Source organism: Syzygium oleosum, unplaced genomic scaffold (assembly GCF_021117445.2).
Source record: "Syzygium oleosum isolate NSW1041296 unplaced genomic scaffold, Sole_v2.1 Sole_v2.23, whole genome shotgun sequence".
Lineage (NCBI taxonomy): Eukaryota > Viridiplantae > Streptophyta > Magnoliopsida > Myrtales > Myrtaceae > Syzygium > Syzygium oleosum.
This window is the reverse complement of record NW_026607507.1, coordinates 6,437,619-6,459,589: the sequence shown is the minus strand read 5'-3', so window position 1 is coordinate 6,459,589 and position 21,971 is coordinate 6,437,619. Positions and strand designations below refer to the sequence as shown.

At 42.8% G+C, this 21,971-nt stretch overlaps 2 protein-coding genes across 5 annotated transcripts; both read right to left on the bottom strand.

Moving 5' to 3' along the window:
* Positions 1–881: 881 nt before the first annotated feature.
* LOC115680700 (uncharacterized) lies at positions 882–4,273 on the bottom strand. Of its 4 annotated transcripts, none has more exons than XM_030604522.2 (4): positions 4,123–4,273; positions 3,707–3,793; positions 1,825–2,017; positions 882–1,296 (listed from the first exon to the last, which is right to left on the bottom strand). In XM_030604522.2, the coding sequence occupies exons 2-4, from the start codon at positions 3,758–3,760 to the stop codon at positions 1,166–1,168; spliced, it is 378 nt and encodes a 125-aa protein (XP_030460382.1). In that variant the 5' UTR covers positions 3,761–3,793; positions 4,123–4,273; the 3' UTR covers positions 882–1,165. The 4 variants fall into 4 exon arrangements, with proteins under 4 accessions (XP_030460382.1, XP_030460383.1, XP_056158326.1 ...); XM_030604523.2 differs by having other exon boundaries at positions 3,707–3,788; XM_056302351.1 differs by lacking the exon at positions 4,123–4,273 and adding an exon at positions 3,900–4,079.
* A 3,462-nt stretch (positions 4,274–7,735) lies between these two features.
* Positions 7,736–13,110, bottom strand: LOC115680694 (vacuolar protein-sorting-associated protein 11 homolog). The gene is made up of 5 exons (XM_030604515.2): positions 12,655–13,110; positions 11,890–12,063; positions 11,480–11,803; positions 9,631–11,397; positions 7,736–8,617 (listed from the first exon to the last, which is right to left on the bottom strand). Exons 1-5 carry the CDS (start codon positions 12,874–12,876, stop codon positions 8,258–8,260), a joined length of 2,847 nt encoding a protein of 948 aa, XP_030460375.1. The 5' UTR covers positions 12,877–13,110; the 3' UTR covers positions 7,736–8,257.
* Between the last annotated feature and the right edge of the window lie 8,861 nt (positions 13,111–21,971).

The window sequence follows — 21,971 nt, the reverse complement described above, 5'->3', positions numbered from 1 at the left end:
GACTCGATACATAATTACTGTATTAAAGCTCTAATTGGCATGCAACCGATACATAAGAAGAGATAAAGCCGTGGTTTTAAGAGACTTAGATCGATCGAGCAACGATGCTATCGTGAGATATATTTAACGAGCCATCGAATGGAGAGACGGCGAAGGTACAAAGAAAAATTGAGTGAGCATCATACGAGGCATCCCGACTTTGGGATTACCTTAGGATCCATATCATCGAAAGCCCAGCCTTGCAGCGAGCGTGATGATGAATGGCAGGGCGATGGATGGCTCCGAACCGAGTTTCATGCAGTCGAGCGAGATGAATGTCCGAGAAGGGAACTTTGGAAATTTTAAGCGCACCATATATCGCTTTTTTTCCCCGCCCTTCTCATGCGCAACGAGTATGCCTGCCCGCATGCGGAAATGACTCGTCCGGGGCGGCGACCGTCGGAAAACAAACGACCCCGTCGGCACAAGAAATCAATCATAGCGCTCGAGACTCGGCACTCGTCATCATGTAGTTTGCTCGAGAGTGATCTTCAAGTTCGAACGGAGGTCAAAAGTAAACCAGTACCATTGTTAGCATAGTCAGTACATCACAAGTTCAGCCGTGACAAACAAGCAAGACAAACAATGCAGCCTCTCCAAATCCCTTTAGTCAATAAGCTGTCCAGTAAGAATGGTCAAGTCTATCATTTGGATAATGCCTATATAGCCAAGTTTAAAGATCGGCATCGACCCCATGCACGCCTTTGCTGCCCCCGTCTTTCGCGAATTCAAAACGAGTCCGACTCTTTCCTTGTAGAGACAAGGTCGAAACATAACCACAGAAAGCATCACCAAACATAAAAAATAAAAAAAAATAAAAAAAAGACAAGATCATCCCCTACTAGCACCAGCAGAGAGCCATTTTGAGGGCAAATTTATCCACAACTCACTCAAAAGCGAGGCTGTATGTTTATGTGACATTACATCCTTTTTTATCACAGACTAGAGTGAGACAATTACAGGAACGACAGCAAGGAAAGGGATAAAGCAGGTTCTACCTAGGGGACAGTTCTTGGAGGAAGAACTTATGGAAAAAAACTTGACAGCTTGATCCCTACTTGTTTGATCTTTACCTGAAAAAGGGAAAAGAAAAAAGGTACGTATATAGTAGCCATATGATCCTGCATCACGGTTCCAGCTTAAGTGAAACAACCCGAGACTGCCGATTCCGTTTCGCCACCCTGACAAAGAAAACTGAAAGGCAAGAAGGAGCCCACCATGGCCGGCGCACCTTCTGCTCCCCTTTTAGACATGCCACTGGAAAATGGTTTCACTTGTCAGCAGTCGGCACCACCAACTCGAGTTTAAAATCGAGATAGAGAAGAAGTGAAAAAATTAAACGCACAAAAACTTCCATGGAGCAAAGAGACCGTCAGTAGCAATGCCTCGACCATAAGTCAAAAGATCAGGGCACAAGTGACAGAAATTGTTGCAAATGAGGCAGCATCGAGGATTAACAATTATTAAGTGCTATACAACAAGCAAATATCATCTCCTGCGCAGACTAACTGAAGTGCATCTCAAAAACATGTACATGCCAAAGAATGCCATTGTGAGAGTACTGACGATGAAATCATAAACACGATAGAGTAAGTTGGCAGAGAAAAACTAAAGAAGTATCATCTCCTGAGCAGATTGATAGTAACTTGTTCCCAATTCACCTTAGTTAACCCTTTCCAATAAAAACAATTGTGTGAGAGTGTATGCATCATGTCTGTGGACTGTGTGTACATGTGTGCATGAGAGAGAGAGAGAGAGAGAGAGAGAGAGAGAGAGAGAGAGAACCCTTAATCCGACGAAGTTCTTTACATAATGTGATGAAGTCGCCCCATTTCATGTGGCACCGCCTAATAAAGCGGAGGATCTGTTCAGTCGTGAACATAGACATGCTCTCAAGATATTCTCCGTTGACACCATTTTCCTTAAAAACTTGACGGTAGCCACCCAAATTTATCTCTTCCAACCACAAACCAACATCCTGGCAAAACAATTAGAATGGCTTAGAACTAGTGATGACCTCACTGGGGATGCAAAGGAAAGCTTCTAAAAGACTGGTGTTCCAATTTCCATGAACAAAACCACTCAATTAACAAAGCATATTCAAGCAGAAACTTCAAGAAAAAAAGGAATGCTTCCTGCAGGGAAGAATGCATGATCAGTCACCAGCTAAGATGCTGGGATCAAATCTTCTCATCATATTCAGCTACAAAGCTGACTGTCAATTAACTTCTAACAGCAGTACAAGATTTGCTTCTTATAATTGTCCATAACACCCCATTAGAACAAGAAAATATGGTTCCAGTTCCTACCATCCAGTGTCTGTATATTCATACCGCATGGCTGGAAAGAGCCAGCTACTTAGCTTCATTAAGTTTCACATGTAGAGATGCAAAACATCATATGCATACATGCTCACATAAATGCACCACTTTACGTGTTCAAGCATATGTCAACAATGACTACATATTCTCGCCATAAATGCATATTCTCGACATAAACACTCCATATATATGCCACCTCATTTGAAAAACCCACCATCCCCATACCTCCTGTTTGTTGCCTCATAATTAATATCATTACTCTCCAATGACTGGTGTTATGGGACTATCACCTAAATCAAATCACAGATACTTCATCTGTATCCAAATGTCACGAGCGCTCCTGTTTCCTTTGAATGTTTTCCAAACTCAACCGCTTCAATGAACTGGATGGCCGGTCTAAAGATTTTCTGTTGAACATGCGTGGCCAATGAATTTCGAGTGACCAGTATGCTACTCCATAATGACCCCTAGAGCTCATGCAAGAGATCTGAGAATTTGACGAAGGACGAAACTATCTATGTCAACCAAATGGCAGAGCAAAATTTAGTTAAAGCACTTGCCCTTTCTCCAACACTTCATGTAGGTTGGAGTTGGCACCGTCCAACTATTACATAATTATAACTAGGGAGAGCAATTTAAACATTACATGTCTGATTGAAGACCCTTAAGAAAGGAGTTTTGACAGAAGTGAACAATCCACCGTGTAACAGCCTCTGTAGCTTGAAAGGTCAATAAGCATGAGATATGCACAAGCAATTGACAAATGACCAAAAGTCTATCAGATATGCAAAAGAACAGATTGGCTTTACTCTTATTGCAGATGAACTAGTACATCACTCTGCTTCCGGGTCAATAATCTCTTTTGCCATAAAAAGGAAACGACAAGTGACCAGAAGGGTCGGAAGAAAAGTATTCAGAGATGATCTGACTCATAGGTCATCTTTTTTTGGTCGAAAACTCATAGGTCATCAAAAAGTTGCAATTACTGCTCCTCCAAGAATCTTCACGCACTGTCTTCACGTTCTGACCAAGGCAACTAAAATATCTGCGCACTCGCACAGTTACATTGTGATCGGCTGAACAACTTTGAAATTGTATCCAACTCAATGTCTCTCTTCAAGCTAATGAATTTGTCTACAGAGTTCACATGTGATATTTGTAATAAATATCTCATTTCTGAGTAATTTAGTTGACAGCGCACTGTAAGAATCTCTCTCTCTCTCTCTCACACACACACACACACACACACACACAAGCGCGCGAGAGCACCCCCAGGATCACACTAAAACGAAGAAGCAGACTAAAAAATCAGAAGAGAAGATCCAAGTAGGAAGAAATTGGAATACCTCAACAGTCCAAATGAAGAAATCAAGAGGCTCCGGTGGCCGCCCTTTGTTCATATCTCAATTCGCTTCTCCAGAAAAGGGACTACCCTTTTCAATTAACAATCAGAGCAAAGCGATGTCAAATTCCATCCAATCCCACCAAAATAGTTGGAACAACAAAACAAAACCCACTAAAATTTACCACGTTTATTACCCAGAAAGGACAGCCCTTAAAATCGGCTCAGCTTCAGAGTCAAACAAGCAAACCCGACAAGGAAAAAATCGGAGCTTTAAGAGGATTCTAAACCAAACACGAAATCAAGAAGCATCCCTTTTCTTGCCATCACCAAAACAATCCAGATATTCACTTTTCTCGCAATTAATTGCCTAACGACCCGACATGTGGAAAGAAAGAGAGAAGAGGGGTGGTCTTTTACCGCGAGAAAACGTGCTGATCCGGTGTTTTTCTACATCTGAGATTGGAAACCCAGTAAGAGAGAGACAGAGAGAGAGGGGGGCTGGGAAGTGAAAGAAGAAGGGAAGCGAAAAAAAAGAGGGTGCAGAAGGGGAGTTGGAGTCTGGGAAGTACCTTACCGCGGCTTCTTGGCTTCACTTGACTGGACTCTTTCATGGAGCGGATGGGTCCAATTCCTGTTTGTGTTTTTTAGTGCAGGCTCAATCTGAGCCATGCAAACTCAGGATACTCGTTCTTCTCCTCTGCTTCTTTTTTATTTTTCCTGGATAAAGCTGCTTTCCTTCTGTCAAAGTACTTTCTATAATCTGATAATGATCAAAGCATTTTTGAGCTGTTAATGAACATCAGTTCGATTGTTCTTCTGCATAGAGATCACTCAACATACCAGATTACGAAAGCATGTGCGGTTGTAATGATGTGAGCTCAAGTAAAAATGTTTAATATCCTAAAAAATCCTCAACTTAGGTACAATTCCAATTCTATTATAAACTTTTTTTCGTCTCAAAAAAATTCCTCAATTTCTGATTTAGTCTCAATTATACCCTAAACTCTTTTATCTCATAAAAAGCCACTAAACCTTGGGTTAAATCCCAATTTTACCATAAATTATTTCTCTGTCTCATAAAAAATCACCAACTTTACTCGAGTCTCATATTTGCCTCCTTTAACAGTTCGTCCAAAATCACCCTCAGTGATGTGGCATTTCCACGTCATTACTCTAGTTTTTCCCCAAATTCTAGATCAAAGAAGACAACTTTTGGAGATGAATTTCTACATTAGCCCAAATGAGTCTTTTTGGATATGTAATTTGGGTAAAAATTAGAGCAATTTGGGGTTGGCCTTGTTCAATTGCTTTTACTTTTATGAGAGTTTTCCTTCCATCTTGGTCGGAGATCTTCAATTTTGTGCTTAGTACTCAATCTATCATGCTCAGGAGTCTCCCATCTCTCACGGTCGAAGAGCTAGCGTTTAGGAAGCTTGAATTGCTCGCGGTCGGAAGTGTTTTTTATTACTCTGTTGTCAAGAAATTTTTTGAAAGAATGACTAACTACTAAAAGTTAGTAGTTTTTTACGAGACAACAAAAAGTTTAAAGTAGTAGATTGGGATTAAACCTAATGTTGAGGGTTTTTATGGGACAAAATAAAATTTAGGCTAAAATTGAGACATGACCTATAGTTGGAGGTTTTTTACGAGACTGAAAACGTTTTGAATAAAATTAGGGCTACACCTAAAATTGGAGATGTTTTAAGGTATTAGGACCAAGTAAAAATGTGTTTTCTTCGTTTTTAGTCAATTTACAAGTCGAAAAAGAATGTCCCTACATGAAAAAAAGGGCACCGTGCCAACGAAAGTGACAAGATGGGGGGCGGGAGGAGGGGGGGGCCTGCTCTTCCTTGGTCAATACTTCCTTGGTAGTGCGTTGAAACACTCGCCAATCTTTTTCGTACCATCAAACACCTTTGCATTCATTTGAATGTACATTTTGCATAATCAACGATAGAAGGCCTTTTATAAACACTTTTTTTTGGGGGCCGTTTCGCTCAACCCGGCCGAACCGAACGACACTTTAGAATGGGTATAAGAAGAGTCAATTCTTTTGAGGAAGGCGGCCTAACTAACTAGACCCCGCCCATGCCCTTACTAACTCAAGTGCCACCCCGTATAGAACCTGGTTCCGCTGTTTCTAAAGATTCGAATAATCTTTCGGAACTTGCATGCTGGACTTTTTAGGTCCCTTAACTGTGAGTTTTGTCTCACTAATTCTCTCGATTTTATGTCTAGTTAATCATTAGAAAAAAAGGATATATAGTTGAGTACCGCCTCCCTTCAAAGCCAACCTAGGTAGGTTTGTTTAAGCCCGGGAAGGTTCAATGTTTCCATGTATTTATGGAGTTTTTATGCGGTAGACAGGCTTGGGTAACATTGTATGAATACGAAAGTCGAAATCGAGAGCAAGATTAGATTCGATCGATGGGCTTAAAAGCAACCTGAAACTTAGCCGGTTTACATTTAGATAGGAATTAAATTTTTAGGACAAGTGCCTGAGAAATTCTGAAACTTGTTACGAAAATGCAATCGAGTTCCAAAAATTTTCAAAAAGTGTAACAAGTCCTAAAACTTGTTAAATTGATGCAATTAAATTTCTCTGCTAGCTTTATTCAATTTGGTTAACGGAAAAGGCTGACGTGACTTTTTTTTAATTAATTTTTAATACATGCGGCGTCGATGTGGCACACACTCGACATCACATCAGAAAAAAAAAACTTGAAAATTTAAAAACAAAAAGGTAAAAAAAGAATAAAAAACTAAAAAAGACAAATATTCTCTATTCGTTTTTGTAGAAAAGGAATGATTTAAAAAATATTTTCCTAAAAATGATAACTCATATCGCTTGAAATAATTAGTCAATGGAAAATATTTTTATTATCAAAAATAATTTATAAACATTTTTTTGGACAGAACTAACATAACGACTTGATTGCAATTTTTGAAAATCTTAAGACTTGATTACACTTTAATAACAAGTTTTGGGACCTCTGCTACAATACTCCTAAATTTTATTTCCTTCCTTTTCTCGGCTCTCGGGACCATCAACACCACCACACGTAGACATGGACAATGGTTACACGATACAAGCCCCCCCTTATCCGTGAATCTTTTCTTTCCAAAAGGTAAAAGGAGGAGGGGGAGGAGGAGGAGAGCAACCGAGTTCAAACATTTTCTTTGACAAGGACCTAGCAAACACCACCCCATGTCCTTATTCCAACCTTTTTAAGTTGCACAAGCACGGGGACCTCTCTATCCAGATCCAGAAAGAAAGGCAAGATAGAGCCTACATAACATACATACCAGTGAGAACAACGGAGACACCGGTGTGGTCCTCTTGGAGGGCCACTTCCCACCTTTTTGTCCTGATAAGATCCATGCATTCGGCCTTTATACCATGTCGTCCTCCCAATACATTCCCCCGTCAATTGTTGATTCCGCGCCAAACTGACCAGCGACAACAACCCCCTTCTCGACGGTTTCCCTGCTCTCAAATAGAAGCAACGGAATAAGACGGTACGAGATTAGCGTGCACCGGCACTTCTGAGGTGATAATTTAGGGCCCCATGAAAGCATTGTCTCCTGGTAACAACACCCAACAAGAAAGAAACAACCACAACCAGCTGATAAAGAGGCAAATTCCATCCATCTCAGCACAGCTCCCATCCAAGGATGTTAGGTATGACAGAGTAATCAAGCTCTAACTCAAACAACAAAACTGACTAGATGTTTAGGACAATAAATCACGTGATGGACCATATGAAATTATTTTGTCCACCATCTTTAGCAGGCCTCTGGATCGCCCTTCATGGGACCAGAGACCTCCTTCCCTTGGAAAAGGTGGTGCATATCCAAGTCCATCTGCCTTAATCGATCAGCTTCAAATACGACAAGAAGAAAGCAGAACCAACATCAAAAACTTTCAAGTTAATGGTAATTTGCGTAGTTTGTGCAGGTGTATAGGAAAGAATAGAAGAAGGGAAATTCGAGCAGCATACAGCACTTGGAATCTGCGCAGTAGCATAAGTAGGTAACCACATTACTGTATTATTCATATAAAACCTTACAAGAAAAGTAAACAAAAAGAAAAACAAAAACAATAACAAAGGTGGTGTAATATCCCCTTTTGCATGCTAGGGCAGACAGATCACAACTCACAATCACAAGGCTCAAATGAGAGGGAAAATGCAGGAAACATCAAATCTGCAAAACTGAGATGTGTAACTAAGAGCCAAATGCCCCCAGCTCCAGTAAATCTTGATGAAATTGGCAACAAACCCGGAGACTGTAGCACTGCCATTCTCCTCCTTTATGTACAGCCAGGGCAACATAAAGTTCCCATCAACTTACAGCTGGCGCGACTCAATCAGAAAGGTGAACACTCAGCACTCACAAATCAAAAACAAATGTGGGAATTACGCCACCCTCAACTTGACCCACATGAACACCTTTCTGAACAAATATCAGCTTCTTTGATTAGCATTGCATTGAGCAAAATAAGAAGGCCTAACAAGTCAATCATCAGCCCACTGCTGTAGAAGGTGTCGCTCTACCTAATAGTACCTGTCTGTTTGTTGCTTGCTTTGCTCACAATCCCCTTTCCAAAGTACTCAGCAATCACGGAAAACCCATCCTTTGATGTCTTCACCTGCTGGAAAAATCGATCTTGGTCCTTGGCATTTTGCTCCAAACTTCTCTTCATTTCCAGCACAGATCGGTACTCAGGTGCACACTCGGGGCATTCCTTTTCATTATCACCAAGACAACGCTGATGGAACGAATGCATACACATAAAGTGGACAGCGGGGAGATCCAGCGTAAATGTGCATGCTGTGCACTTGCTAAGCTGAAAAATTCTAGCATTTGTTCTAAGATCCTCAATTTCTTTTCTCATAGTCTGTGTATCTTCCTGCAGAGGCATTTATCACAAAAAATGAATATCGGTCCAGATGGTTCTAGCATATTTTGATTTAAAAGTTAACCAAATCTATCGAGCTTCAAAAGCATAAAACATGTATGTGACCAAAAATCAAAAGAATTGCCAAGCCCACTTGTGCAGTTTTGGGGGGTGAAGGAATTATGGAATTGCATTTCAGGAAAGAATATGCATGTCGCCCATAAAAAGTGAATAAGAAGGCTAAGGATGCTAATCCAATGTGTTTCCGTGTAAAAGTTGTCCCTTTATTGATATACCAACCCATTCTTTAACATCTCCATCAATAGCAAAATGATTACCAACTGCATGATTGAATGTACTATAAATTTGTCAAAGATGCAAAGTTACAGAGCACATCATGGTTGCCACCGCTAGCTGCTTCGTCCTTCTATCATTAATTAATAAATACAGAAATTCTAAAGTTTGACAATATCAAATTTTCTCCAGCCTTATAGCCACCATTCCCTATGTCTTTCCGTTCCCTCTAATCAACAGTTCATCTTAAACAGTTGATAAGACCACCATTAACTCACATCAAACTTCCATTTCAGCAATTAGGGCAAGAATGAGCAAACTTACATTTTGTCTATGGAAAGCATTTAGACAAGTTTCAATTTTCCAAAAATTAGTCAAATGTAATTGCCGACTGCAATCACATTGAAAAAACTGTAACTGCAAAATTTCCCACGACTTAAAACACTGATAATGCTTTCTTTTAATATATCCAAATTAAGATGCGGTGTGTAATTAGGTCAACTTTGTTGACATCTATGAAAATCATGTAATGGTAACCATCAGCTTAAATAAAAAAGTAAAATAAGTACTTCAATCCCTCTCTAGCAATATGTTAAGGAACTACATAACCTAACTGGAGGAGGGTGCAGAGATAAATCAAATCTTCACTTGTTAAAAAGATAAAGCAAATATTAGTCGAGAAACAAAATATTAAACACGTGAAAGGAGGATATTGCAATAAGGGACGTAACCTGATATTTCTCAACAGCCCGTCGATCTTCTTCGATGAGTTTAGATTCCTGCTCGAGCTTTCTGGCAATATAGTCCTTGATAACAGAGAGAGTGAGGCAAGGATTTTTAGAAAGCATCTGAAGAACGATTATAGGAGGTAACATGTCATCCCTCTCTATGTAAGTCAGGACTTCCTTTACTTCTTTCGAGCAATCTTCACCGAGTTCACCAAAATATTTCAGGAGGTCTGCCCAAAGAGTCGGATCCCCGCCCTTACCTGAATCCCCTAGCCTTTTACAGCATGCTATCAAACCCTCATGGTCATGGGCCTGCATATAGCAAGCAATTACCTCCTTATAAAGTTTCATCTTCTCATAGATGTAGAGAAGCCCTTGTGTGAATCCATTCATTTCGCATAGAATTATAGCAAGGTCAACATCATAAAGTGGATGTTCCATGTCAGCTGGCCATGCAACCTTAAGCAAGCGAAGCCCCTTTTCACGTCTTTCTAAACAATACTTGCTAATATCTTTTTCATTGGACACCAATTTCCCATTAGTCACGACTTTTGAAATTCCAGCTGCTGCTGGTCTTGCTCTAGTATCAAACTCCCCATCCTTGTCAGTTTGTGATATTGATGGGAAATTCAAGTCATTGGACAGGTATAACTCTAGAAGGGTATTGTGTATTTCAACTTGTGCAGGTGAATCTTTAACCTTGTCTGTGTACTTCTCAAGGAATTCCATGAGGGCCTGGGGATGGTGGATAAATATGTTGAGAAAATCAACAGGAGAAGGTAGCATAGATAGATAGATACCATTAGAGGCTCCTCTTCTTGTAGATTCTCCATCCTCAGTGCAAAGCCTCATGAGTATCTCAATGGTTTCCGCTGGTTTGTGCTTTATGAGAATTTTACCATACTCTTTTACTGTTACACCAGCTTGACTGGGCTCAAGACTCGAAATGTATTGCAAGGCCTCATCATACCTACCGAGGTCTTCAAGCAAAATCTTAAGATACCATTCATGCCTCCCTGCCTTCTTAGCAACATACATTGCATGCTCATGGTAATTGGCAGCTCGACAAACCCTTATAGCAGTTTCCACATCAAATTTGTGCTCCCCAACACCATCTTCACTTTTAATGAACACATTTAACTTTTCAACATCTTTTAATTTGGTGTAACAGTTCAACAGAAGTGTCGTGTGATCTTTAGATGCAAGCCCCTTCTCATGCAACTTTTCCAAGTAATTTGTTAGGTTGTAGATTCTTTGAGCATCTAGAAACTTCTGTATCACGTATGAAGGTTCAAGGTGACCAATCGTGTTAATATACTGCGCCATAGCCTCATCATAATCCTGCTTAGAATACAGATGATCCCCATATTTCCTTAACACTTCTGCAGTTGCAGCGGCATCAGCTTGTTGACTCTGCACAAGGTTAATGGCTACAGTATATAGGTTTTTCTTGAAAAGCATATCTAATTTGCTTTCCATATCCTTCTCTCCGATACAAAGTGCAGATTTATCGTTTAGTATGAGAACTATATTACCCCATTCACAAAGCATCTGAGAGACCTCTTTAAGCACTAGGCTGTGGGCTATCAAACGATTCTTCAGGTCATAGATGTTAAAAGTATTTCTGCCGCTCCTTTGATCAGCTATAACACACAAAAGATAGCCACGAAACCAGCCCACGAACTTCTTCTCTCCTTCGAAAGCCCAACAAGGGCCACGTCCATCAATTTCGTAGAAGTAAACAGCCTCAGGTCGACCAATTATCAGCTCCTAAAAGGTGAAATACTCAGCACATGGCAAAGAAATTACTGCTAAACAATTAAAAAGAACATAAAGCACAAACAAGATATACCGAGCGATCACTCATTGTAATGCTGTTGACATTACAGCCAATATGATCCAGTGTTTGCCTGGCTGGAGGCTGACTGTGCAAGTTGAACAAGCTCACTGATGCTGGAGTCACCGCGAATAGTTGAAGGACAGGACCATCAACTCTGAACCCCATTCCGGTTATGGAAGACTGGCTTCTATCTAAAGCATTGTCCACCTGAAGTTTGAAACGTGTGATCCTCTCCCTTGCGATATCCCCTTTAATGCAGTATATGCAACCATTATCCAAGCCGATGGCTATGAGCAATATTGGAGGAGCTTCCTCAAAGACCAAGAATGATGTAATCTGAATCACATCCAAAGCTTCTCAATACCATAAAACTTCTCTCCAATTAGGTGTCAATTGCAGCGATAAGAAATAGAACGAATTACCTTTGCCTCAGGAAACTGATTGGTGAATATTCGAAGAATTCCAATACAATCAGGACTGGCTGTGCTGGAGCCCTCCTCCTGCATCCTATCAAGGTCAAATACCTTGAGGCACAAAGCTGATTGCTGCGGAGATAATTGCTCGTCTTCACCGACAGTCACCAGAAAGTTGCGTTGCTGTGGATAAACATACAAATATACACATCACCTTCTCCCTCAAGATAAAATTTCCGCAACAAATCCTCGTAATCTCTTACAATCCCCCCCGTTTTCTACAATCTCCGTCGTCCCAAAGCTAATGTACAGCAACTAACTGCTGATCTCAGGAGACAAGAAATAAAAACCCGACCTGCACATGCTCATAACCTCATGTCTATATGTAATTTCAAGGACCAGAAATGAAATTTTGGGCTCAGGTACAGACATTATAGGGACGAACACCAGAAAACTTTATCTAAAACGTAAATGTGCTCACTAAGCGGACAACTTAAGACGAAAGCAATCAAACCCGTCCTTGCAAACGACACCGCGGCGCATAAGGAGCATTTCATCGAAGAACACAAAAAGACGCACCGCAGGGATACAGCTCGGGCAAGAAAGAAATGAATAGCCAATGCGCCACATTGATGCATGTAAACGACTCGTCTGAATTACCGGACACAACCTCAAAGGAGACACGAAATCAAGCTCCATCCGCAGATAACTCTACGCGCGATACACACTCTTCGCTAACGAATTCGATCGAGAATGGCGAGAGAGAGGCCGGACCTTGAGCTGCTGCAGGAAGAGAACGGAGGAGGAGTGGGCCTGGAAACCGTAATTGAACTTGAGGCCGCGATCGAGCAGGCTCACCCCGCCGTCGTCGCAGCCGATCACGAGCTTCCCCCGGCCGCTGGAGCTGCAGGCGATCCCGCCGCGCACCTCCTCCGGGATCGCGCATCTCCCCCCCAGCTTCTCCTCGAAGAACTCGAACTTCCTCCACTGATACATCGCGCCCCCACCTCCTCCTCCCAATCCGAAAAGCCAATCGAAACTCGAAAACCTACGCGAGCTCACGATGCGGCGCTTGAAGATTTCCGCATTGGAGACGGCGGCGGCGGCGGCGGCGACCTCTCTCCGCCGCGTTGGCGAGCGAGAGATTCTCGGAGAAGATCGGTGGCTCCGCGACGGGCTTCAGCCAGCTCGCGGTGGAACGAAATCCTTCCTCCTCGCGTCGTTTCTTTCTCCGCAATTCTATTGTTTGCTCGGAGGGGCCTCCGACGCGTCGTTTCGAGGTTCCGAAAGCGGACCGAGCTGAACGGGAACGACCTGTCGTTCCGCCCGTTCTGGCCCAAATGGGCCTTGGGCTCAGGAGGGCAGAAACCCATGGGCTCGCGCGATTACTTGTGCGGCCCATTAATCCATAGAAGCCCATTCGAAGAGCGCTAGAACAATTCAAATGATCTGTGTTAATATAGTCTTTCGATTTGGTCTTTGGTCCATTTCACTCATTCCTAGAGTGGCAAAGCGAACGAATTTGTGCCTACTTGCTAATTACCTTAGTATTCCCATCCTAGATTAGATAAACCGCGGGCTCGTGAAATTCTCATATACGGACCAATTAAAAACAAACGAGTCAAAACCCAGATGGACAACCCGAATACGAGGTCCCTGCTAAGTCAAACTCTAAGTCAAACTCGCCCGGTCATGCCTCGGGGTCTCACGGTATCCGCTTAGGCTCCGCATAAATCAAGCTATTCGCCTTTCTTCAATCGCGTCAGTCCCTTCCTTCTCCTCGAGAAACCATCAGAAAAGTTTTGGGGTCTCAATCATCAATGATATTATAAGCAAAGATAGGAACAATCATAGAAATGCGATGGAAAGTTTTGGGGCAACTCGGCATACCGTGCAAGGGAAGTCGAAATTGCGTCTAGTCAAGCGAGTCGACGCACGGCGCGAGACGTCGCGCACTGCTTGACTCGAAAGGAAGTCTTCCGGGTCTTCCTCTAACTTGGTCGAAGTAGCCTTTAGTGCAGGGGGGGGACGAGCATCGTCCAACCTCTTAAGTATGACTTTGACGAGATGGAAGAATGCATTAAGGATCGATTTGACTATGATCCAAAGCGTGATTCTCAATAGTTGAATGCACTTGACCCGGCCTCCTTCAAGCCACGGATGAGAAGGCCGTATTATTTGAAAAAGGAGAGCCGGAGAGGCTGCAAAGTCGGGCGAAGGTTTCTCGATAGTCGATGCGCTTAGCTAGCCGTGCGTTTTCCGCTCGTGTTGTTCGAGCGTGTATTCCTAATTCCTCCGATCGAGGTGGAAGTTATTAGCTCGGCCTTTCAATTAGAGTTGTCAAAAGGGGTCATAAATCCATTTCTTAACCTATATTTAATAGGCCGAGTTGTTATATTGATTAGTTATATTCGGTAAATGGGTTATAAATGAGTTAAGACCTAATTCTATAGCTCATAAATTGATTTAATATGAGTGTTAAATGGGTTCATAATTTATTTAGACCCAACCCACCTCTATAAGCCTTTATTTGCTCTCTCTCTCTCTCCCTCACACTCACTTCGTAACTTTTCTTCAATTGGGTTAAATATAGAAATGTTTTAGCAATATGAGTTGGGTCAATTCGGCCTTGGCGGCCCATAAAAAACCACGGCTAGGTATCTCTGTAATAATTTTACCACGACATTCGCAACCGGCCAAACTGCGTGTGAAAATTTAAAAAAATTTTTAAATAAAATTTTTCTTTCTTTTCTTTTCTTTTTTTTTTTTCTTTGCCTTCAGCCTAGTAGGTCGCCCAGTAAAATTAATGGGCCGCCCTCGCCGTCGGCTAAATTGCTCGGCGCGGGCGAGGTCGCCTCATGTGAGCGGCCTAAAATTGTCACATATCGGCGAGCGCCCCTGCGCCAGCCGTAGCTCGCCGACGGCAGCGAGGAGCCGCCCTCGCCGTGTAGGGAGGGTCGCCCAGCCCTCGCCGGATCTGAGCCGCCTCCTGACAGCTCCGAGGGCGGACGGCCCCTCCGCCGGCGCGAGCTTGAGGCGGCCGCTACTTCGAGCTTCCACCTCGGCCGATCGCCCGGGGCCCGGCGGCAAACAGCTGACAAGGTTGAAGATGAAAAAAAAAATAAATAAAAATGTCGAAAAAATAAATAAAAATTAATATTAAAATTTTAATTCATGGTAAAATTGTCACATATGTACCGGATTTAGGCACAATGTAAATTAAGGGTTAAATTGATCAATTTGAGTCGGCCACTTCCGACTTGACTCAAACTCGACCCGACCCGCCCACTCGACGGGTTCACTTTCGAGACGAGCACATAAGAAGGGCTACGACCACTTCTCCGACTATGTCGAATTCATTTAGGTCCGTCCATTAATTTGACTTCGAGAGCTTACAAAACGTCAACATCCTGATGCGTGAAATAAAATTAGAGAGAGAGAGAGAGAGAGAGAGAAAGGGATAGTATAGGCGTGACAATTTCTCATTCATTTGGTTGACAATGGAGGTCCAGTCTACAATCTCCGAGGCAGGGGAGGAGGGGGAGGAGGAGGAGAAGGAGAAGGAAGAACAGAGGATCCAATGGCAAGGAAAGAAACAGGGCATGTCCCAAGTAAGAACAAAAATGTGCTGACTTGGAATCTAAATCCCCAGAGGCTCATGCCAGCTCGCCCCGCCTCCTCCCGGTCAAAACTCCCTTCTCGAGGAGAGATCGTCCAAAGTTGCGGGACAGGTCATTCCCTGATATCCCGTGAAGATCACCCCGGGCATCCCCGTTCCTCAAAAACCCTGATGTCCTCCCTTGACGAGAACGACGATGGGAACGGAATCGATTGCTCGTCACGGCCTAACGTATCGTTCCCCCCCCCGTTGAATTCTCGCGTGCAGAATCGAATCTATAATGCGAAAGGGGAGGAAGTGCCTTCTTCTCTTTTTTTGGCTTTTCAAGGGGAGGAAGTGCCTATAATGCGAAAGGGGGATGCGATGCGATGACTCGTGAGAAAAGGGCAAAGAGCGATGCACGTCTGCTCCGCGAGACAAGGGGACACGTTGTCTCCACTTTGATGTTTCGAGTCCGGCTCCCTTTTTTATTAGAAATTCGAGTGCGAAAAATAGCCGAGATGATCGGTCCGTCACGTCACGCGATCGCAGGGTACTACTTAAAAAGACGCCGTTCTTATCACACGAGCCGAGTTTCCGAAAATACTAAAAAGACGATGATTGTTCGAGACCGAGTTTTCACATGTAAACCGCTACATAAAGTCTCTTCGATTCGAACGTGGGATTGTCGGGGGGGCTATCGCACGAGCTCTCGGGGACGTCGTAATCACACGCGAGGGTAATCAGATCCGAAACCCTGTCGGCTCGTATGCACCGGTCGCATGCAATTTTGGTCGCGCGCATTCTAAAGAGGCCACGTAATTAGACTAGACACAGGGGGCCGGACGAGACCAAAGATGCAAAAACATCCTTGGACCCCAGATTTTGGAAAAAGATAAAGGACAAAACCAACCATGCAGGATGAAGAGATAGAGATAGAGATAGAGATAGAGATAGAGATAGATAGAGAGAGAGAACTTTGAAAAAGCCTGAACTGAAAGAACAAAGTGGGGGAGTCATCAATCAATCCGTCCCAAAAAGGGGCCAAAAATGGTCGGCGTGACGACGGGGGATGAAGAGATTAAAGAAATTCGCATGCAAAAAGTCAAGCCCTTCATCATCACCAATCCCTCCCCTTTCCTTGCTTGTTTTTGTCTCTTCCTTCCTCGAACTTTGCACGATTCTTCCTTCGAAATTTTCTTTCTGCGCGAATCATTAATTAAGAAAAAAGAGAACAAGAACTTGGATTTTAGGACCGCAAATGCAAAACCTCCCATCGTCCTCAATGTCCCCGATGCCACGCCCGACATCGACACGGACCACCAGAGAGAGAAGAAAACGCAAATTCCACGAGCTTATTGTCCTTCGAACCCGGCATAGAATGCCGTGAATTTCAGCATCAGATGATGCCGAGCGCCTCGAAACTTAACGACCCAGATCAACTCCGATCCGTGACACGCCGAGTTCGCGTGAGAATTCCTGGAGGAGGAAGTTTTACGAAGGAAGAAGTTATAGGATCTCGATCTCGATGCAATGTGTTACACGAAAACGGACTGAGGCCAGGCATTCGAGAAAGTTGAAGTCCTTGTCAAATGCCCCATGCTCGGTGGAAAAAAGACCACCCGGGGTTCATTTTGTCAATGGAGGGTCTGGTGTTGTATCTTTGAGTGTACACTTTACAGTCGCCAACTCTTTTTAGCAGGCTTTGAATCCCCCCCCCAAAAAAAGGGTTTCTTCTCTCGACCAGTGCAAACGTATCGAATTAGGGTTTCCATCTGCCAAGATTGCACTGTCTCAATAACCCCTAACAATCGAGGGGTGCAGCCAAATTGCTGGTACCAATGCCCTTGCCCACTTGTCCAAGTCTTTAAAAACAATTGCCAACGCGAATGACTTCCTTTGCAGTTCACAAAAGAAAGAAAAGAGAGACAGTGCGCTGTTGTACTTGACGTGGACGTGCGGCTTTGTCCCGAACAGGAACTTCCAAAGATGCTGACAGAGACCGCATCTATTATAAGCCCTCAAATTGTGGGATGGGGATCTCTTTCCATGTCATTGGAAGGGCAAAGATGAGGCTCTAAGCTAAAAAGAGAAAAGATAAAGATACACAAAAGAATGAAACTTTTTTTTTGAAAGGTAGGATGATCTAGCTAATTGTCCTAGCAAAAACCGTGTTAGCCAATGATAAGCACGACCCATCTGGTCGGCGACATAAAAATCCTTGAACAAGTTGCCGGTATGGAGCGAGGATGATGATAGAGATGATATCAGCGCACCTGAAATGCATTCTTTTATTAGGAATGGTTATCGGGCGGCCGTTTTGCAAGTCGAATTACTCGGCGAATGGAGATAAAAAAAAAAAAAATCCCCCGACAAGACATCCGGGTCGCGATTTTGTTCCGTCGTATATGATATACAAAAAGGGTCATATCAAAGTTGAAGCTACGCCACTCCGCCACTCCGATCGAGTCCAATCGAAGATCTCGGTAGACAGATAGGCACAAAGTTCTAATTTAGATAATCACGACTTAGGAAAAGGTGCGATTTTTAAATGAGAATTGTAAATTGAAATCGTGGGCCATGAGCTTTAGGTTTTCACTATCTTCGAATAGGAGACAAAGTGGAGAACATGATTCCCTCTTTTTCCCCCCCCCCCCAACTCTCCTTTTTCGCTTTGGGCAAATGTACGAGTCACTCATTCCAAATCCTATGTTTAAGCACGGTCCATCCCTGGATTACATCAACTTCCATTATTTTAATCGCCATTTGCGGAGGGAAAAAAACAGGGTTAATATCACGAAAGATCCTAAATTTGTACACTTATGATAAATTTACCCCAAACCAATTTGTGATTTTACCCCTCCGTTTATCATGTGTTTATCAATTTGTGATTTTTCGTGGTATTAATCAAATTCAACGAATGATAAATTTATCACAGGTGTACCAGTTTGGGATTTTTCGTGATATTAACCAAAAAAAATTGTCAGCTTATGGAGGGGGCATCATCTCAAATTCCCATCGAAATTCATATTATCTCTTCTAGGAAAGAGAAGATGCCTATTAGTGCGGTAATTAACAACAATATACATGTTGTTCGCTTCTCATTTAGTGGGAGCATTACGGAATCGAACACCTAAGAATTCGCCCCGAATTCGAATATGTTTTGCAGTCTTTTCTGTCTCGACGAGCGGATCTAGTGGAAAATTGTCCAATCGGTCTTGTAACATATTACACGGATACCAATTTCGTTCTAAATCTTTCAATTTAAAAATTTTGTGCGGAGTTTCGATGTAGTCCTTCCGGCCAATTCTTGTTGGAAACCGCTGACGTGGCAGCGTGCCGCCTAGGACGGCCGGCGACTACTAGACCGCCACGTCAATAATTTCCGGCGAGAATCGGCCGGAATGAATGATTGCATTGGAATTTCTGTGCAAAAGGTTTAGGATTAAATCGGCGAAATCGAAAAATCTGAGTATTCAATAGGCATCCGCACAATAGGTTCACAACCGATCGGGTAATTCTCCCGAAGATCTCGAGTGACAAAGCACGCACACTTTCGAACGCAAACATGTCGAGCCGATATATATACTTCGAGGGCAAACCGGAAACCGCTTTGGCCGTGTTACACACCGTAGAATGCCGCGGTCGCGATCATTTCGAAGATAATTAATATCCGTTCATACCGAGGACGGATCGTGGATGCCGACTCGAAAGAACCCGTGAAAACACCGCGGCCCCCCGATCGAATAATTCAGCCTTTAAAATGGTAATGATCCCAATGGAGCTAAGCTAACGGAGCTAGGGAACGTCGCTGGCAAGAGCACCAATCAGCCCGACATTCCACGGGAAAAAAAAAAACATTAATCCGAGATTAGCCCGCTAATCAAATGTAATGTCCAATTTGATTAATCACGCACTCCCACGATTCATTGAACCCAAGAAGGCGACCGACATGCGCACGCACGAAAACGAAATCCCCCACTCTCTTCCGATGTTGACTCGAACGGCCATCGAACGAGCCCCGAACCATCCTTACCGTAATATAGGAAGGGACGGGGGTTTCGCTCCCCGGTGAGCGGGCGAGAGTCCGAGGCTAGCTGCTCCGGGCCCCTCCAGCCGCAGCCGCTAGAGGACGTTTATAGTTTATGCCCGTATTTTATTGGTAGTTTGGGTTTGTGTTCACGAATAGATACTGAGTGTATACATATAGTATCTTTCTCTTATAATTAAGGGATGTAGTAGAGACGTGCGATGTGCTAATTATGGCAGAATCCTTTGTCGGACGTAAGGCGAACCACGATAAAGACATCGGGGTCTCGATTTCCTTTTCTCGCTTTTACTCTCCCAATTTCCTTGCGATCGTGCGCCGAATCCCAACATCGTCGTCGGACCCGAAAGGTCGCCTGTCCCGGCTCCTGCGCGCCAGATGTAACTGACTTTATCTATTTACTTTTTTTATTAATAGGGTGGGTTACTATCGAAATCGCTTTTCAAACTAAACACGGTAAGTGATACGATGGAGATTGCACGTTGATGCAAAAAAAACAAGCGAGTCGCATTCGTTATGCGACAAAAAAGAAAAATGTCATATTACCTCCTTCTTCTTCTTCTTCTTTTTGGGGTCAAGGATGTCATTTTACTTTAATTTGTTAATTTTAAGCATTAACATAAAAAAATAATTCCTCATGGTTCCGTTTTGCGTAAGGGTTCTCGCCGTAGGGCCCAGGCCCGAGGAAAGAGTTTTCATGCCCCCAACTGCTTTCCCGATTATGCCCTTCCATCTTCACCCCCCCGGGAAATTACTGCAATGCCCATCAAGCCGTCGATTCCTCCACCCGTCCGTGTTTAACTTTGCCCCGTGTGGGACTCGACTTAACTTGAATGCTTCTTACGTGCACGAATTATTTTTAAAAAAAATTTAGTGAATGTCACGAAAGAATTCTAAGATTTTTCCCCAAAACCTTCTTTCCCGTACCTTTAAGTTCGTATTAATGACCTAAAAGTAGTACATTTCTGTCACGGTTCCGTCGCGATAGCCGTTAAAAATCCGACATGGCAGCATGGGTCGACAAGGCCGAGTGAGATTTTATACGGCCATGAAAGACGGAATACGGGTTCCGAAGTTACTGGTCGCGCGAAAAAAAAACTTGAAGTATTCGTGTGCAACGGAGCAAAATTTAGGCTTTTTTTTTTTGTAGGATTAACCCTAAAAATAGCTAATACAAATTTTGTATCGGGGTTACGATGGAACCACATAATTGATTACGGAGTTGTATAAAATTCTTATCCATCCTTGGTTTTTGTGTACCCGGTGCTTGAGGTCATTCGCATTTCATTAACTGATTGAGTTGATCACAGCAGCGAGCTCACCTCAAATATGAAAATGACCCTTTAATTCACTTGAACATGACCGGCACGTTTCGTCAATGAACATGTGGAATAATATCAGCCGCATTTCTTCTAGTCGACCGCATGCAATGACGTACTTATGCCTAGTTTCGCGACTGCAATTATTAGCTGATGCTCTTCCCATCGTCCCTCTCATTCGTGTACCGAAGTCATGGTACATCTTCAACACACCACATTTCCTAAACCATATTGGATTCTTACCATATGGTAAAACAACAGAACCGACCCACGTGACAATTTTTTGTTGCATTGAGCATGTCGTGCACATCACATGATTAGGAAATGCGTTGTGTTCCAGACTACCGTGACCATGATTCGTGAACGAAGGAGGATCACATTTTCAATGGCGGGTCCGCCAACCCCAATCAAACCTATGCTATCAATCAGTACGCGTGATTTCGTCTTTTTCATGTGATCCTTCCTAAGCGTTTTGCAATCCTATGTTTCGTAACAATTCATTTGAATCTCATAATTGCTTGCACTATCGCTAATTTGATTATTCATGCTCTAGAATGAAAAGGAAAGCATAAGAAGTAGTAGTTAGTCAACCTTCTTGACCGTTTGCACCAAATTCGTACAAATCATGGTCTTGATTAATCATGAAATCTTTTGACCATAAAACTTAATTATGAAATCTGGAAGAGGTGCCGGCCCAAAAAAGGAAAAAAAACAAGGAAGGCGTGGAAAGACAATAGAAAATCAGCAATACACATTTGACAAAAAGAAAAGAAAAGAGAGAAGAATTTACGATACACATCTGACGATAACTTGTGTACTAAATCATTCTACGGAGAAATTACAAAATCAGTCATAAACTTTTTAATTTTACCTACCTAGTCCAAAATCTTTATGCGAAATTCTAGTATAGTCATTTTAGTGAACTTTCTCTGAAAATTGCTGACGTTGTTTTTTTGTCATTGCCAACCGATCTTTGTGGCACACCTCTGCTTCAGCATCTTCCGGCAAAAATTCACCGGAAGGATTGCATTAGAATTTTGCAAAATGATTTATGATTAAATTGGCAAAATTAACAAGTTTATGACTAAATTAACGTTAGCACAATAGATTGAGGATTGTTTAGACA

Bases quoted from the DNA above. Each gene is read 5' to 3' on its own strand.
- LOC115680700 (XM_030604522.2), bottom strand. From the start codon at position 3,760: ATGAACAAAGGGCGGCCACCGGAGCCTCTTGATTTCTTCATTTGGACT. The intron at 2,018-3,706 runs GTATTCCAATTT...TTGTTTTGCCAG, and splicing joins TCTTCATTTGGACTGTTGAG to GATGTTGGTTTGTGGTTGGA. The intron at 1,297-1,824 runs GTTCTCTCTCTC...ACCATTTTCCAG, and splicing joins AGAACTTCGTCGGATTAAGG to TGGCATGTCTAAAAGGGGAG.
- LOC115680694 (XM_030604515.2), bottom strand. From the start codon at position 12,876: ATGTATCAGTGGAGGAAGTTCGAGTTCTTCGAGGAGAAGCTGGGGGGG. The intron at 11,804-11,889 runs GTAATTCGTTCT...GATGTGATTCAG, and splicing joins ATCAGTTTCCTGAGGCAAAG to ATTACATCATTCTTGGTCTT. The intron at 8,618-9,630 runs GTTACGTCCCTT...ATGCCTCTGCAG, and splicing joins GGGCTGTTGAGAAATATCAG to GAAGATACACAGACTATGAG.